Source organism: Musca autumnalis, unplaced genomic scaffold (genome assembly GCF_047663935.1).
Source record: "Musca autumnalis isolate F117 unplaced genomic scaffold, ASM4766393v1 scaffold_1, whole genome shotgun sequence".
NCBI classification, from domain to species: domain Eukaryota; kingdom Metazoa; phylum Arthropoda; class Insecta; order Diptera; family Muscidae; genus Musca; species Musca autumnalis.
The window spans coordinates 251,356,041-251,375,722 of record NW_027411644.1 but is presented as its reverse complement, the minus strand read 5'-3'; the positions used below and the strand labels follow the sequence as shown (position 1 = coordinate 251,375,722).

The window sequence follows — 19,682 nt, the reverse complement described above, 5'->3', positions numbered from 1 at the left end:
TTCTATTTATATTTTCAGATCCATTGTTAACCATGCAGGCATCAAGGGAGAAATTACCATGACCCAACGTTCGAAATTTGATCCGACATTTTTAAATTTCACCATGAACACCGTGGCTGAAAATGCCACACATGTGGCGCGAAAATTTGCCGAAGATGTGGCTGCTTTTCGCATACACCAATTACCACCGGCACCGCTTAAACTAGGTTTGCCTGGATACTGTGAATCCGCCGGGGAACTTTTTAATCCTCGTGAAATTGAGAAGCATGAAATACCCCCAGCAGGTTTTGCTACTCAAGACCAATATCCGGTTGGAGACTTAAGTGGCAAACTGCAGAGTCGTAATAAAAAATATTATCATCGTTACTTCTTGCCGGGAACAAGTTCTGAGTTGAATGGTCTCTATTGGGATATATTTTTACCTTTACAAGGCCTGGAAAGTATTGCCCATCGAAGTTTAGTCATCTATCAATACAATCGTACCCAATTGGATAATATAACGGAAATGGTGTGGGATTGTTCGAATATTAATCAATATCAGCCGAATGGTATCTATCAGAAGCCCATGTTTACAGCACAAGTCCTATTTCGTTATCCCATTGTGGGTAGGGTGCTGTTTCGCCAACCAGCCGAGGAGCCATGGCAAGATACCACGGTGATTTTTGAATATCTCATACATGCGGATGGTTCTACTCAAAATAACACATTTTCTCATCGCTGGGCTATACACAGTAGTGCCCCCGGTAAGGATTTCTATGATTGGCAAAATCGTTGCATATCTGCGGGAGGTATATTTAATCCTCATAAAGTTGATTGGGGAAATCGTTCGGTGGAAGATTATTGTAGTCCACGCTTGCCTGGAATGTGTCAGGTGGGGGCCCTGGACATACGTATGGGTAGGCTGGACATTGCGGGTAGTAAACAAAATGCCCAACAAATCAGTCGTCACATGTTTACCGATACCAATTTGCCACTGTCGGGAAGGCATAATATTTTGGGTAAATCTCTGGTGTTGTATGATGATTTTGGACCCCAGGCAAGAGGAGAAAGATTGGCATGTTCAATGTAAGTCAAATTGTTAAGAATGAAGGATGACCTTAAAATTATATTTCTCTGTTTTCAGAATTTTTGGTCACTATCGCCGTAAAGTGGTGGCCAAAGAATGGTATGCCAATGGTGATGAGGTTAATGTGATTGGCAAAGTCGAGGTAACCCAGCAATCGGAATATGACATAAGCAACATAGAGGTTCAATTTAAGGGTCTCAATGAAAACAGTGGCTATCACATACATATGGTAAGGTGAAATACTTCCCCCACTGCCTATTAATTAATAAACCCCCTTGTTTTTGCAGACTCCCGTTGAAGACAACTTAGCCTTCCCGTGTGAAGATTCCACTCTCTATGGCCACTTTAATCCCTTCCAGGTGAATCCCAAACATTCACCACCTCCCCGCCAAGGTAGTACCGAACAATATGAAGTGGGTGACTTAAGTGGTAAATTTGGCACTTTGGATAAAATGACGCAATATGAGGGATCCTTTAATGATACCCAATTGCCATTGTTCGGCATTAATAGTATTATTGGCCGTTCGGTGGTTATACACAAGAAACGTCGTAATGCTCGTTGGGCTTGTAGTACATTGGAGCGTGGTTATTCACCCAGTGAGGGGCGTGAAATTCGCGCCATTGCATCCTTCCATCATCCAACTGGTTATGCATATGGTTATGTTAAAATGACTCAATTGATCCACAACGATGGCAGCCAATCGGATACTGTGCTGGAGGTGAAGCTAAGGCATCCGGGTAAAAATGATAGAAATGTGGTAAGTAAAAGATGGATAAATATAAATTCTCTTGAAAAATTTACGAATTTTCCTCAAACTAAAGAAATTAAAAATTTCCCGCTTCGCATAATAATGAACATCCTTGCAAAAACCGCTACCCGTTATTAAGTAATGGCAATTTTTTAAATGATCTCAGATTTTTACCGAGTAATGCAAATATGCGCAGCGCGTTATTATTCAAATTGCCGGAGAGTTGAGAGCATAAATTATAGAAAATTATTACTTACATAGCTGGCTCATTACAGAACATTTGTTCCATAAGCTGAACTAAGAAAAGATCTCCAAATCTCTCTGTTTGTTGCTTCGCTTTCTGGAATACCGCGCATGTTCATCTCGTTATCCACTTGTTTGCTCCATCGAACCCTTGGCGTGGCAATGGTGCGTGCACCGCCAAGCGGTCCGTATTTATACGCCTGTTTAGCTTGGTCATCATCACTCATTCTTATGATATGGCCTAACCAACGCAATCGTTGCATCTCGATACGTTTAACTATATTGATGTCGTTGTATAGCAGATACAGCCCGTGGTTCATACGACGTCGATATTCACCGTCAACGCAGATTGGTCCGTAAATCTTTCGAAGATTTTTTTCTCTCAAACACACCAAGCACTGCCTTGTCTGCTTGCGCAAGTACCCAGATTTTGGAACCGTAAATTAGCACGGTTAGTATCAGTGTTTTGTAAAGCGTTAATTTTGTTTGACAAGATGTCGCTTTGTTTTTAAAGTGCTTACTTAAGCCAAAGTAGCATCTTTTGGCCAATACAATTCTTCTTTTTTTTCACAACTGATGTTGTTTGTTGTGTTTATGGCGGTGCCGAGGTAGACGAAGTCTTTTACTACCTCAAAATTACAGGAACCAAATTCGACAGTTGGTCGTAGTTTTATGGACGCATTGGAAGTCTCTGGTATGGATTTTGAGGTTGTTTGCATGGAGTGGGCAATATTTTGCCATTGTGCTGATATGTTATCGGGCGAGGAGTGCTTTCATTAAGCAATTGGGCTAGATGAGTGGAATATGGCTATCTGTTTTGTTTGCAGCTTACCGATGTCCAGCTACCGTGTTGTATCTGTTCGTGCTTTATTTGCAACGTGTAGACGGGTACGTACCTTTGCTGCAACATGGTAGTAATCCGAGTCTATGTTTGCTCTACGGAACGATCGAACATCCACCCCGCTCGATGAATGTCTTCCATCTATCACAATGTGATCAATTTTATTTCTTGTTCTTTGATCTGGAGACAGCCAGCCAGCCTTATGAATATCGAGATGCTTAAATCTGGTACTGCAAACTACAATGTTTTTTGCAGTTGCAAAGTCTATCAGCCTCATTCCGTTGTTTCACTGTGGAGACTGAATTTCCCGACTGTTGGGCCAAAGATATTCTTCTTTCCAATTTTGGCATTAAATCGCCTAGAATAATTTTAATGTCATGGGCAGGGCAACGGTCATAAGTTTCTTCCAAGCGTTCGTAAAATATATCTTTGGTTTGTTCGTCATTGTCTTCAGTGGGAGCATGAGCGCAAATAAAGCTGATGTTGAAGAATTTTGCTTTTAATCGAATCCTTCATTCACTGGGGTGAAGCTGGAGACTAGATGTTTTAACCGCCGACCAACTACAAATCCGCAGCCAAACTCATGCTTTGTGTCATGGCACCTATAATACAGTGCGTTTGCGGGGTTCGTCCACTTTAGAGGGGTTTGTTGTTCAGCATTTATGCTAACACTTTAAGGCCCGCTCTCGAATCACTTTGATATATGTTGAAGCAACTTGCATACGCTGCCTCCTTTACGTCGGCAAGAGTTTTTTCAGAGGCAAGTCCATACTTCTTGGGAAATAGACTAAAAGGTGCAAAAAACCCCTATGACACCGTGTGTAGCGGTTGGAGCGTAAGATAACTCTCGAACAGATCAAATATCGGTATTTCACCCAATATTTAAAAAATGTCACTAAAATGGTATGTACGGTATATCATGAACGGGGCAACCAATTTGGTCTAAACTTTTGATCTCCTAATATTTTGTCCACATTTAGTTTAACTTCTAAAATGGTCCATATCGGTCCTTTCCTTAGTGTACCTCCTCCACAAAAGTTCAACATTTCCATTTTCCAAAAGTTATACTATGACCCACTAAAGTGACTAGTGGGCGCTATATCAATCGAAAAGATATGACCCCTAAAATAAGATCAACTTCCATCAGCAACATTGAACTTTAATCCTAATCTTTTTTAGATTCACTTTGGCAGTTTTGTTGAGATGTGTTTTTTACTTACTATTTGTATGAAAGTGAATCTTAATCTCATATTTGTTGTTTTCAAATTTAAAAAACAACAAGTTTAAAGTGGGATGTAGTTAAAATTCATTACTTTTGGGGATGGCAGAGAAGACTAGTTTCGTCCAACGCCGAACTGATGAGTCCAAGTGGCGTTGGACGAAACTGGTCTTCTCTGCCATCCCCAAAAGTAATCAATTTTAACTACATCCCACTTTAAACTTGTTGTTTTTAAATTTGAAAACAACAAATATGAGATTAAGCTTCACTTTCATACAAAATTTAATCCTAATCCACATTTTTGTTGGCAAGTTCAAATGTCCAAAAAGAGCCACAAAATTCTGTACGTAGATGAAAATTTCGATTCATATAGGCTGAGGGTATATCTCTGTCGGCAACGCCGACTGATACTTTACTTGTTTCATAGTAGGCTGTTTTTTCTAGGGGAGGGTTACAAACCCGACGACCAAACCCAAGTTTCTAACGTTCTTATGGGTGAACGCGCGGCAAATGTTAGCTTCCTACATTTAACGGGTGTTAAAGGCAGCTCCCCAGGCGACACCACGGGGAGGTCAGTGTCCACTTGAGATGAAAGAGGGACAAAGATAAATTCTGGCTTTGCCATGTTAAAGCCGGTCAGGACCGTTCCTTGGTATCTTCCATCCCCTACGTCACACAAGACGTGGAGTTACACCGACAAATTTTAGATGGAAAGCTGTATTCCCCCAACGAAATCTAATTTCCAAATTTCATCCAATTCTGTGGGGTATTGAGTCCACAACCTTCAAAACACCGAAAATCAGGAGATATCGTTTTAGAGGGGCCTGTATGAAGGCGTAGACCTATACCGACAAATTTCAGATGGAAAGTTATATACCCGCAATGAAAACTAAATACATATAAAATTACAGCCATTTCTGTGGGATATTGAGCCCACAATCTTCAAAATACCGACAATCGGGAGGTACCGTTCTATGGGGGTTATATGAAGGCGTAAACCTATACCGACAAATATCAGGTCAGAAGTTGTATACCCCCAAGGAAGACTAAATACCAAATTTCAGTCATTTCTGTGTGAGAATGCGGCTAAAACCTACAATATACCGACAATACCAAACGTGGACCGATATAACCCAATTTCAATAGCAACCATCCTATGAGTAATAGAAACTTCTATACCAAATTATAAACCTCTATATTAAAAACTGCGAGCTGTATCTTGATTTCAACAGACGGACATGCCTAATTCGAATTTTATGCCTCAAAAAGCAATAAAATCGTTATTAATTCCATATTTTATATTCAAATAGGAAACAATTGATGGAATTTCTATAAGAAAGATTTAGAAATAAAAAACACATTTTAATTTATTCCGTCATTTAGATATAGATGGCGCCTGTGTAGTTGGCAAAATTCGTATTCGTACACCTAGAAGCACATTTTTTTATATTTAGCAAGAACTCATTTGAAAAAAATTTAAATTACAATAAATTTTACACCAAATATAGAACGAAATATGCGATTTTTACGACTTGGAAACCAAAAATGTCTTTACGTTACCTTAGCCTGGATTACATTTCCTTCCATTTCCAAACGCTGAATTTTTGACACAAGCAGAAAATATAAAAAGTGAGTGGAATTTGGTTAAAAAAATCCTTAAATACCACAAATATATAGAGCTTCTAAGTGTACGAATCCGAATTTTGCCAACCACACAGGCGCAATCTATATCTAAATGACGGAATAAATTAAAAATTTGTTTTTGTATTATTATACCCTACACCACTATGTGGTAAGGGGTATTATGTGTTAGTGCATTTGTATGTAACATACAAAAGGAAGCGAGACAGACCCATAGTTCCTTCTAGGGATATACATAGAATCACTTTCTGAGTCGATTTATGCATGTCCGTCCGTCCGTCTGTTCGCAACATACAGGTCGCATTTGTTGACCGATTTCGCTGAAAATTGGGGAATACCATTTTTTTAGCCGTCGGAAGATCAAGTTCGAAGATGGGCTATATCGGTCCAAGTTTTGGTATAGCCCCCATATAACGGTACCTCCCGAATTAAGGTATTTTAAGGATCTTAGCCGCATTTGTTGCCCAAACCAGCTGAAATTTTACATTTGAGGTCCCAATGGCTGCGAAATTGCTCCACTAAAAATTGTCAAGATATGTCCACGGTTCGGTATAGTCCCCATATAACGATACCTCCCGATTTAAGGTATTTTATGGATCTTAGCCACATTTTTTGCCCAAACTAGCTGAAATTTTACATTTGAGGTTCTCAATGACCGCGAAATTGCTCCACTAAAATTGTCAAGATAGGTCCACGGTTCGGTATAGTCCCCATATAACGATACCTCCCGATTTAAGGTATTTTAGGGATCTTAGCCACATTTTTTGCTTGAACTAGCTGAAATTTTACATATGTGGTTCCCAGTGGCCACGAAATTTCGCCACTTAAAATTGTTAAGATAGGTCCATGTTTTTTTGTAGCCCCCATATAACGGTACCTCCCGATTTTAGGTATTTTAACGATATTCCCCAAATATGGCTCCAATTTGCCATTTGGAGTTTAATGAGTTCAAAAAATTTACTTTAATGTTTGTTTTGGGTTATTAAAAAACTTCTCCACCAAGAATTATGGACATACATATGTCCACGTTTTGATATAGCCCCGAATTTTGGTATAGCTTCCATATTAAAGTACCGCTAGATTTTAGGCACTCTGCAGTTTTTATATACTTTTTATACCCTACACCACTATGTGATAAGGGATATTATGTGTTAGTGCATTTGTATGTAACATACAAAAGGAAGCGAGATAGACCCATAGTTCCTTCTAGGGATATACATAAAATCACTTTCTGAGTCGATTTATGCATGTCCGTCCGTCCATTTTTACATATTTCGACTGGTGTAGGGTATTACATAGTCGGCCCTGCCCGACTTTGGTCTTTTCCTACTGGTTTTTAAATTTTTATACCCTACACCACTATGTTGAAAGGGTATTATAAGTTTGTTTTGGTAAAAATTCATGTAACACCGCGAAATATTCGTCGGAGACCCCCAATGTGGTATACCAATCTTCATATCTCGGCGAGATAAAGCGATTTTGAGATGTGTGTCCGTCCGTCTCAATAAATGTCAGGACATGTAAGGGATCGATATAATTTAAATATTATTTGTTCCACTATAACATGATAAAATTGACTGAATTAACCCTAGGAACTGACATACATCTGTGTATCATGAATGATCATAACAAATTTATTTATATATTAACTGGACAATAACCGTAGACTATCCCCGCAATTTCACAAACAATATCAGGAACCTATGACTTATCCTGACGACGTTATTTTAGTTTATGTTCTTAAAATACGTAATTTTTCAAAGTCAGATTTGGGTTATCAATATTTGTCCTATATATATTCACCATAGATATTTCAAAAACAGTTTGGATCGACCACACATAATCTTCTGAAAGAATTTATTATGAAAACATCAATAAAATATATTTTGTGACCGCAGATAACGAAAATGTGAATAAAAACGGTAGAATATGGTCCTAAATCATATATAAAAAGCGAAAACTTCTGGAGATGTTAAATGTTATATTGTTTATTTTTATAGTTGACCTTTGGACTGTTTAAACTTATGCTTTTTTGTTTGGCTTTAGGTCAGAATAATTAAAAAACATTTATGGTTTTGTTTTTTATTTACTTTTTTATTGTTCCAATATTTCGACTTTCCTCGAAAGTCATCATCAGGGATTTTTCACTTTTTGAAAGAAAAAACAAATAACAATTTTCTTGTAAATATATGAACATGAATATAAATATTATGCGATAATTACATTTAATTTTGATTTGCAAAACAACGAACTATTCGACACATCTTCTTTCTGGCTTGAGTATTTTCCAACTAACTAAAGTTTTTTCTTATATTTCTCTACGGTGTTTCTGTAAATCTGTGCACAGTGTTCTGTGTCCATTTTATAATTGATTCGCTTCTCCACTGGCACATTAATTATATGGAGCATTTCCAGCATATATCTGCGTTTATAATTTCCTTCTTGAGTTAAAATTTCCACGTCCTTGAAATTTGGAGTATGCCCCGTAGTTGCACAATGTGCTGCAAGAGCAGTTTTCTGCTCCAGAGGTTTGTTCTTTGTTTTTTGGTCAGACTTATGACCACTTATCCTAGTTTTTAATTTCGTCTTAGTTGTGCCAACATATACCTTGGGGCATATGTTGGACGAGTCACCATTACATTTAATTTTATATACCACATTCGATTTTTCTTCAATTGGTACTTTTGTCTTTGTTCGACTGAAGAATATGTTGTTCGTATTATTGCTTTTGGGAGCCAATCGATATTGCTCATTATTGTACATATTTGAATGTGAAAACCTTTCTGAGAATCCTGGGATGTATGTAAAACGTTTGTATATCTTTTCGACGTTTTGGTCTTTGTTGACAATACTCGGAGTGATTGCATGTTTGATCAATTCGTTGATCGTTCTGTTAGGGAAATCATTAAGTTTGAGAATCTGTCTTATTTTCTTTTTGTTTTTTGTATGATATTTTTTGTCACTAATATTTAATACCCTTTTTATGAAATTTGATGCGGTGTTAATTTTGATACTTCGGGGATGTTTTGAATAATAATTTATTAATCTGCCCGAAGCTGTTGGTTTCTGGTACCAATCCAGAAATATCATGTTTCCTTGTCTATGTATAATAGAGTCAAGATAAGGTAAACAATTGTCTGTTTCCCGCTCCATGGTGAACTGTATTTGTTTATTGAATATGTTCAAGGACTTTAGAGTTATGTCAACTTGGTCTTTTTTTATTATACAAAATATATCGTCGACATATTTTGTTAAGTGTCTTGGTTTTATCGGCAATTTTTCCATGGTTTCATCCAACAGTTTTTCCATGATTATGTCCGAAATTATAGGTGAGATGGGTGAACCCATCGGCATTCCTTTCTGTTGTTCAAAAATCTTTTCTTCGTAGAGGAAATATCGTGAATCCTTAATACATAAGGTCAACATATCTATAAAAAGGTTTTGGGGGATCTGTGTATGTTCTCTTAAGATGTCCCATTTTTCTCTTATCGTGTTTATTGCCAGATTTACTGGCACACTAGGAAATAGAGACACCACATCAAAAGAGATTAAGATTTCGTCATTGTCTATGTGTTGCCTATTGATTTTGGCTTTAAAATGTACAGCATCTTTAATGTTATATTTTGAATTCATAGTTAGGACATTTAATATTGTTGCCATATATTTGGATAGTTCATAAGTTGGAGAGTTCACAAATGAACATATTGGGCGAAGAGGAATGCCAGTTTTATGGATCTTGGGGAGTCCATATATTTTTGGTGGAACTGAGGTCCTATTTAATAATTTGTTTTTCTCCTGTTCAGTTATTGCTTTCAATTCAAATAATTTTGTAATCAATGAGTTGCATTTTTCTTGCAATCCTGATGTTGGATCCTTTCTTAACCTTCTGTATGTACACATGTCACTAAGAATTTTGTGCATTTTTGATTCATAATCAGTTTTTTCCATGGCCACCGTCTTGCCTCCTTTATCAGCGTTGAGTACCAACATATGTGAATTTTCTTTCAGAAATTTGTTTGTTTGACCAACTGTGTCTAGAATGTACCGATCTCTTTTTCCTAATTTATTGTTTCTCATGTGGTCATTAACACAGGTCAATTTTTTTGAAACGCATTTAAGTGCATCGACAGAACAACCCAAATAAAAATGGAAAGGTGGGATGTATGCCAACCATCAATAGGCTTCTTTCTCTGTTAGACCCCCATCAACCCCAAAAATTTCGTGAGGATCCGATCAAAATTTCGTAGTATGATTGCACAAAAATGGAAAAAGGGATGCATTACCGACTATTGCGATATCTCTGTTGTTTGACCACCTATGACAACCTACTTCACATCGTAGTAAAGGTGATATTTGCTACTTTCCTTGCCAGGTTTTGCTTTCGATATACCTCCTACAGAAGAGAGATATTAACTTTGAAATAAAACGTTGGTCTTTTTTCCAAATATTTTTTTTTCACATTCCGACCCCTGAATAATATCCGACCATTATCAACACCCAAAATTTCGTGACGATCCAATTAAAATTGCGACCTGTAGCGTGATTTCCAAAAAAGTGGAAAAATGGGATGTATTACCGACTATTGCGAAATCTCCGTTATTTGGATACCTACGCCAACCTGCTTTACATCATTGTAATGATGGGATTTTTTACTTTCATTGTCAGACTTTTCTTTTGGAAGGTCCTGAACCAAAGCTGTGATATTCGTCATTATTATTAAAATCGCAAAAATGAAAAGTTGTGTTCTATTAGCGGCTATTGCGATATCTTCGTTGTTTGACCACCTACGACAACCTACGTAACATCGTTGCAAAGGTGATATTTTCTGCTTTTATTAGCAGCAGCTATTGATATACCTCTTTTAGAAGCAGAGATATTCGCTTTGAAATAAAACGTTGACTTTTTCTCCAAATACGTTTTTTGCCCATTCCGACCCCTGAATATTATCCGACCATCACCTAAATCAATAGGCTTCTTTCTCTGTAGGATCCCCATTAGCACCCAAAATTTCGTGACGATCCGATCAAAATTGCGACCTGTAGCTTTATTACAAAAAAATTAAAAAAATGGGATGTATTGCCAACTATTGTGATATCTCCGTTATGTGGCCACCTACGCCAACCTACCTTGCATCACTGTAAAGATGTGATTTTCTTCTTTCATAGTCAGACTTTGTTTTTGGAAGATACCCAACCGAAGCTGTGATATTCGTCTTTATTATTACAATCGCAAAAATAAAAAGTTGGGTTCTATTAGCGGCTATTGCGATATATTCGTTGTTTGATCACCTACGAGAACCTACTTTACATCATTAGAAGGGCGATATTTTATACTTTCATGGCCAGGTTCTGCTTCTGGTATACCCCATATTGAAGCTGAGATATTCTCTTAGGAAAAAAACGTTGTCTTTTTCTCCAAATAAGTTTTTGCCCATCACGACCCTTAAATATTATCCGACCATCACCAAAATCAATAGTCTTCTTCATCTGTGTGACCTTCATTAACCCTCAAAATTTCGTGACGATCCGATCAAAATTGAGACCTGTAGCGTGATTTCCTAAAAATTGGAAAAATGGGATGTATTACCGACTATTGCGAAATCTCCGTTATTTGGTCACCTACGCCGACCTAGTTTACATCATTGTAAAGATGGGATCTTCTACTTTCATAGCCAGGCTTTGCTTTTGGAAAGTCCCCAACCAAAGCTGTGATATTCGTCATTATAATTAAAATCGCAAATTTGAAAATTTGGGTTTTATTTGCGACTATTGTGATATCTTCGTTGTTTGATCACCTACGAGAACCTACTTTACATCATTAGAAAGGCGATATGTTCTACTTTTATTGTCAGGTTTTGCTTTTGGTATACCCCGTATAGAAGCTGAGATATTCGCTTTGGAAAAAAACGTTGTCTTTTTATCCACATACGTTTTTTGCCCTTTCCGACCCCTAAATATTATGCGACCATCACCAAAATCAATAGGCTTCTTCCCCTCCGGGACCTCCATCAACATCCAAAATTTCGTGACGATCCGATCAAAATTGCGACCTGTAGCGTGATTACAAGGTTTAGATGGACAGACGGACAGACGGACGGACGGACGGACTGACGGACGGACACACATAGCCAGATGGACTCAGCTCGTCGAGACATTCATTTTGGTATATATAAGTATGGGTCTACGACCATTATTTCGATGCGTTACGAACTTTTTGGCCAAAACCAACTTATAATACCCTCCCCACATAGTGGTGTAGGGTATAAAAATGAAAAAAAAAATTTTGATACTACATCAATGATTTTTGGTACATAGATTAAGAAAAAAATCTGCATTCCAAATCTGTTTTCGTTACTAACTTTGATCGTTGCGCGCAAAAGATATGACCGTTTTAATTATGATAATTAGAACAAATTCTAAAAAAATCGCGGCTTAATATAGTTAGCTGTTATATCCTATTATCGTTAACTGAATTCGTAACCTTTGCGATGATGCAAAAAATAATCGCAAAGTCTCCATGGATTCGCGAAAAATCAAATTTGTTAAATAATTTCACGTATTTACAAACATATTTTTGAAATAATAGCGCTCATAGTTACGAAAAATATATAAAAAAATTATAACAGCATCCAGACATTTTGAGGAATAAAATGAAACCTAAGTTGTGAAGGTTAGGGGTATAGTATTCATGTTATTTGCAAAAATACTAAGAAAATATTAGGAAAAAATTAAAATCATATTATTCTAATTTTATTTTTTTATGGTTTTATAGGAAAAGTTGGAGAAAAAATGTTTGAGTTCTTCGGCATTTTCGTGAAAATTTCACGCAATAATGATGATATTCCGTTATAACTAATTTTTCGCTTATAGTTTTCCTATTGGATAATATTATTAGAACCTTATATTAAATCACAAGGAATTCCAATTGTGGCATAACGTTAAAATAATGTTATATTGAATATTATAACATTTGAGACGCATAAAAACTGCGTAATTATGAAAATGACATGATTTGATGTACAGTTTGTCAAATTCTATTTGGCGACCACGATGTAGCATCTGCTGCATATTAGGGTGCAAAATACTGTAAAATGGCCATAATTCCCGCGAAGTTCATTTACATTTTATGCGCATCCGATTTCAATAACCACGATTAAAAAGTACATCATTATATGCCGTTTCAATGCGATCCATCAAGAACCGTGGATGTAGCATCGCACTCAATTTTCTGTTATATCTCTGGATTTACGAGAGTTTTTATATATCTGTTTTCGCACAGTTTAAACACGCGTATCGATCTATTTATTTAAGTAGAACTGACACATACAAAACGCGTTTTAATATGCGATATTTTCAAAATAATTTTTGGCAAATTTTCGAAATTTGAGGGGTATCATATCCGCCGATCTAGTGGGTGGATTTTAACGCGTCGTGGCTTGTTAGATTTAGAACGTAAAAAATCTAATTTACGCGGGTTTCCACGGAAATCGAATGACGTTTGTAAATTTTAAACCAAAAAAATAGGTTTTTGAGAAAAATTTACGCACAAAAATTTCGTGTTTGGGCGCAGATTACTGTGATCCTGTGAGGGCTACACCCTCATGTTATACATTAAAAAATGCGAAATCGCGAGTACTACAATCAAATAGTAAGCTTTTAGGGAAATCCAGCTGCGCGTCCCGATTAGAGCAAAAATTCAAAAAAACCCATTTTTCAGGTTTCAAAATGTCAGCATTCGTTTGAGGTAGATACAGTGGATATATTAAAAAATCATACATTATAATCTTAAACTCTGAAGTGTGCTCTTTAACTTCTCCTTTGAGCATTAAGCTCTACATTGTGCTGTATAACCACTAATTGGAAAATAACATAATGAAACTCGTTTATTTCAACGATTTTTTCCGATTTGTTTACATTAGTACGACCACAGCTTCCGCTCAAATTATTATTTTAAGAAACCCCTCGGTGAATCGGGGTAAAACAATTTATTTTACCGAAATGCGGTCAAAAGTTATGGTATAGTAAAATTGATCGCGAGTTACAATACCCCATACCTCAGTTTTAACATAAGTTAATTTTCTACAAAAAGCTTGATATATGAATCGTTAACAGCATTTGATATCTATCCGTAGATGCTAAAATAGTTGCTAAATTTATTTTTATTTTCGCGGAAAATCAAACAATATTGAAGAAATCTTGGAGTAAATTTTATTTATTCTAACTCAGAGTCCAAAAAAATCTCTAAAAAAAATAATTTAAAAATACGTACAGAATCTAGACAACGCGTAGAAAAATATGAGACCAAAATTATAAAGATAAAGATAACTTACATATTACAGCAACAACAAAGAACGGAAACATATTGTTGGAAATTAATCCAAAAATATATTTTTGGTTAAATGAGAAAAAATTGAAAAATAAATGTTGGGAGTTATTCTATTATTTCGCTAAATTTCCATCCAAATCCTGAAGTATTTTGCCTAAACTTCTACAAGAAAAGTAATTAGTCATCGTGAAAGTATATTTGCTTTCTGTGATAAGCAATAGAAATAAGAAGTAGAGAGTAATATTGAAATTACAATCAAAGAAAAAACATAGAAGTTAAAAACCGCATATTTCGCGAATTGGTTTAAATCGGTTGAGGTGCATGTGCTTTTCGGATACAGGGAGTCAATGCTAACAATATGCATGGCTTTTCCCATGTTTCATTCAGCGGCCAAAGTGTGCCATCAGCTGCATCATACTATTCAAAAAACCTTCAAGTGGGCAAAAATTACGCGATGTGCATATATTATATTATAAGGTGCATCCGATTTCAATGGCCGCCTATTAAAAATACGTCAATATAAATTATTTTAGACAGATTCGTCAAGAACTGCGGATGTGCCACCGCATTCTATTTTGGGATAAATAGGGATATTACTCCTGAATCTTTGTATTTTGTGACACACCTTTTTGGCAAATATTATAATCGCGTATAAAGGATTACATTTATGTAAAAATAATCAAAGAAAATCGCGGAATTGTCAAAATATATTTTTGCAGATTTTCCTACTTTCAAGGTATCTATATCCGGCGTTTTAGTAGATGGATTCGACCGCGGAAGAGCTCATTAGATCCGGCACGTAAAAAAACTAAAATCACGCGGTGTTCAGGGGTACCTGTACTACAGTTGTAAATTTTAAAGCAAAAAAATAGGTTTTTTCAGAAAATTTACGCACCAAATTTTCGCCTTTGGACTCCTATAACTAGGAAGCTGTACGGAGCACACTCATGAGATATACATCGAACGACGTGGAATCGCGAGTTCTACAATCCTATTAACGAGTTTGGATTATTATCTAGTTGCACCCTCTAATTATAAGAAAAATTCGAAAAACACTGAAATCAAAACTTCAAAATTTCAGCATCGATTTTAGGGGGATGCAGTGTACATATCGAAAAGTCATACACTAGCACCATGTTGCCCAAGAGGTATTCTTTAGTTTTTTCTTTGGGCACAGGTTCGAAGTTTGCGTGGTTTGGCCAGAAATCAAAATAGAACACAAAAAAACATGTTTACTTCAACACATTTTTCCCATTTTTTTTGATATTACCACCAACGCAGCTTCCACGAAAATTATTTGTTATGGTCCATATTATGAGATCGGAGCTAAAACACTTCAATTAATATAAATATGTTCATATTTTATAATATTTTTTAACATTTCGCGACTTATTAAATGGTGAACCTCAACTTCAACGATTGAAAAACTTTTTTGAATATTACCTTATACTTTATAAGGTTTCCGATGAATATTTCAATGTGTTACAAACGGAATGACAAATTTAATTGTACACTCCAATTTTATGGTGGAGGGTATAAAAATACTCAAATACGTGAATACGTGGTAAGTCACTCAAGAAAAAAAGATATACCGCGAGAACTATCTGAAAAAAATTTAAAATTCGTGATAAGTCACAATGTTTCAACTTCTGTGGATCAAGTACAGAAAGAAGTATCCCAAAACTCTACATGTTCGAATTTGATGCAATTTTGTAAGGACTATTACGATGCCCCCAGTGTACCGAATAGAGTACCCCCTTTGAGAATTATTATGCGCTCTGCCCATTTTAGTTGGTGGTAGTATGTTTTTTTTTATAGATTTAGTATAATTGTAGCGAAGTATGGACTTGCCCCAAGAACTTAAACCATTATCTACTATAATAATTTTAAATAGATCCGAGACCCAATCTTGAACTGCACTTTTGAAATTTTGTGTGGGTGGTACCCGAAGGGTCGAACGATGTAACCCATATTCGGAACTGATCTATTTTTGAAAAAAACTTTGGATCGATGTGCATAGTTTGGTTCATTTTTGAACTTTTATGAGGAAGATTCGAATGAGTGGAACGATATGCCCCATCTTCGAACCCAATCTAAGTTTGGACAAATAAGGTGCAAAGTTTGGACCAAATCGGCTGATCCATTCGAAAGTTATATACGCCCATTCCACCAGACAGACAGACGTATGGACAAGCCTTATCGACTCTAAATTGCCAACTTTGATTTGTATATTTAACCGAAAAGTCAAATTTTTGTGATTTACTCGACTTCCGATCTTCGATTTTTTAAAAAGGTTTTTCATAACCTCAACAATTTTCTGGTTGTACCATGAAAACCCTTTGTATAATTTTAACGTCTCAATAAATGTCAGGACATGTAAGGGATCGATATAATTTAAATATTATTTGTTCCACTATAACATGATAAAATTGACTGAATTAACCCTAGGAACTGACATACATCTGTGTATCATGAATGATCATAACAAATTTACTTAGGATATAGCTAGGGTTAATTCAGTCAATTTTATCGGAGCAGGAGTAGCTGCCATCATTCTAGTAATTAGGACCATGCCAAAACCATGGATGTTAGGACTCGTATGTCAGATATATATTAACTGGACAATAGCCGTAGACTATCCCCGCATTTTCACATACAATATCAGAAACCTATGACTTATCCTGACGACGTTCTTTTAGTTTATATTCTTAAAATACGTAATTTTTCAAAGTCCGATTTGGGTTATCAATATTTGTCCTATATATATTCACCATAGATATTTCAAAAACAGTTTGGATCGACCACACATAATCTTCTGAAAGAATTTATTATGAAAAACATCAATAAAATATATTTTGTGACCGCAGATAACGAAAATGTGAATAAAAACGGTAGAATATGGTCCTAAATCATATATAAAAAGCAAAAACTTCTGGAGATGTTAAATGTAATAGCTACAAATTTCTTTTGTTCAGAGACTCATAATGAAATTTGATTTGGATCAATTCTTCTTTTGACACAACCCCCACAAAGTGAAGTATTTTATGAGATTTTGACTCAGTAAGGAATAAATATTAATTAAGAGTCGAAAAGTGTAACAAGTAATTTCTACCTATAATATCTAATTTTGTAACGCCATTTCTTAACAAAGTATTTTAGTTAGATATCTAGTTTGCTCTGGGACTTACAATGAAATTTTGTGTAGAATATTTCTTCCTTTAACACCTTTCGCCTAGAACTAAATTTCATGTTACTTTCATGCATCAACTCGATAAAAGAACAAAACAAATTTATTCAAAAAAAAATATGTGGGTGTTTTGTTGGTGTATATATTTTCTTGATATATATTGCAAATACATATTTCATTTATTCGGAGACTGATATTGAAATTTGATGGAGATTATTTTTGTCTTTGACGTCTTCCATCTAGAATGAAGTTTTGTGGGACAAAACTTAATAAACTCAGATAAAGTAAAACATTAACCCTAAAACGTGATTTTACTTTTGGCAGATTCCTGGCGTTTAGGTACAATTTAGAGTTTAGGTGTATTCGGAGACCTATAGTAAAATTTTATGACAAATAATTTTGTAGAATATTTTGATGTGATACGATCACATTTTAAAGTAGTTTGTAAACGTTTTTTGAAAAAAGAGATCAAAAAGTCCACTTTGGTGACTCGCATGAGGGTTAATTTTTTTCATAAAAAGATATCCCGCATTGTTGTCATTAATAGTGCCAAAGACACTTTATACCTAAAAGGCAAGGATTCCAAGGAATCTGATGTCAAATATTTCAAAACCTGTAGAAATGGGCGGAACTTGCCACGCCTATTTTGGGTTACTTTCCGACGTAAACTTTCAAAACGCCGATACACGTGTCTTCTTTTTTCGGTACTCTTTCATAATCTGGCCGAATTATCTTGTAATTATTTTTTGTGTTGTACAGTGTTATTAACACTTGTTTCTCCCTTCTAGACCCGCAATCACAATTGGCAGATTTTTGTGAATCCCGTTGGTGTAGATGCAGCCGTAAAGCCAACTGTTACGAGATGTGTAGCAGGAGGTTATGTATGGAATCCCTATTTTACACAGTTAGCAGATCCATTGAATGTGAGTATGAATCTCGAACGTAGAGAAACCTTTCACTGATATCACCGACCTAATGATCATTTTTTCTTTATTCGTATTTCTTATACATTCATTTGATGTGACTTTTTACAGCGTGATTTATACGAACGCGAATGTGGACCTGATAATCCTTTGCGCTGTTATGTGGGCGATGTTGGGGCGAGATTGGGACCAATTGGTATGTCATAACAAAATATGTTTTCTTCATTCTAACACAAATTTTGTTTTAATTATAGATCTTGGAGCTGAGCGACAAGTGTTCACAGATCCTAATTTTCCCCTGGAAGGACCTGTGGGAGCCATTGGACGATCCTTGGTAATATTTGCTCCAGATTTTTCGGGAGAACGTTTTGCCTGCGCCAACATTGAACCAGATCACAATGTGATTAAATATATAAATCTGCAAAAACCGCCAAGATTTGTGGTGTAAGCTAATTTTAAATTTTTAAAGAATTGGCAAACTTCTTTTTTTCTAAAAACTCTATTCTCATTTCTAGAGCCCAATTTCTGGAAGAACTACGTTCTGTAATGGGCATACCCGAATGGATGTTAGATGTAGATGCTCGAAAAACCAAGGAATTACATGGTGGCTCCTGCATACAAATGATTATACATTTCAAGGGACCCATTGCTCATCGTTTGGAATTGGATATGTCTCGGCTTATTGCTGCGGGGCGTTTGGATGCTCCCAGTTTGTATATACCTGGTTATGTAAATCAGAAACGAAAGGCCACCATCTCTTATAGAACATGTGGTGTTCGGGATCGTAATGAACGTAAGTTATGCTCATAGTTTATGTGGTTCTGTTCATAATTTACGTTGTATTGTTTTCCTTGTAGGTAACAAATCGAATAGAGGTGGTTCTTCGGATTCCATTCAAAATGAACATAATTTAATATTGTTAATATTGCTAAGTTTATATTCGTTAAGAGTGTATTTGTTTTAAATTATTATTATAAATGTAAATAATATATAAGTGCAATAAATTTGTAGTATAGATATTTCAATTTATATATCAGAAAAAAAAAATGTTTGAAAAGATCAAAAAAAAAAGAAAATAGTATTAAATTGATACTACATTAATAATTTGTTGATACATCGACTAAGAAATCGTCGTTCCAACCCTGTTTTTGTAACTATGTATCTTTGATTGTTGCGTGCAAAAGATATGGCCGTTTTAAAATTCTATAAGAATCGCGGCAAATCAAATTTGTTACCAAATTGTACGTATATTGAAACATATGTTTTTGAAATTTTAGCGTTTATATTAACAAAAAATATATTAAATAAAAATATACAGTTGCGAAAACAATAATAGCACCACCATGAATAATTTGTTTGTCACTACAAAAACAATCAAGATTGTTGTTGTTTCCAATAGTTTTGTTGTTATAGACATATCCTAAGATGTACCCTTTTATAATAAAAGTAAAAGTTATATTCACACTATTATAAATATTTGTTTTTGGC

The 19,682-nt window shown here is 35.6% G+C and overlaps 1 protein-coding gene across 1 annotated transcript in view; it reads left to right on the top strand.

Annotated features, from left to right (window-relative positions):
* Rsod (superoxide dismutase family protein Rsod) overlaps window positions 1-19,219 on the top strand; it is a 29,193-nt gene extending 9,974 nt beyond the window's left edge. The window contains exons 4-11 of the mRNA XM_073960697.1: window positions 19-1,065; window positions 1,124-1,295; window positions 1,354-1,824; window positions 18,060-18,194; window positions 18,306-18,390; window positions 18,449-18,638; window positions 18,710-18,987; window positions 19,052-19,219. Of these exons, the coding sequence (XP_073816798.1) occupies window positions 19-1,065; window positions 1,124-1,295; window positions 1,354-1,824; window positions 18,060-18,194; window positions 18,306-18,390; window positions 18,449-18,638; window positions 18,710-18,987; window positions 19,052-19,158 (2,485 nt within the window). The 3' untranslated portion in view covers window positions 19,159-19,219. The remainder of the gene's footprint in view (window positions 1-18; window positions 1,066-1,123; window positions 1,296-1,353; window positions 1,825-18,059; window positions 18,195-18,305; window positions 18,391-18,448; window positions 18,639-18,709; window positions 18,988-19,051) is intronic.
* Window positions 19,220-19,682: the final 463 nt, after the last annotated feature.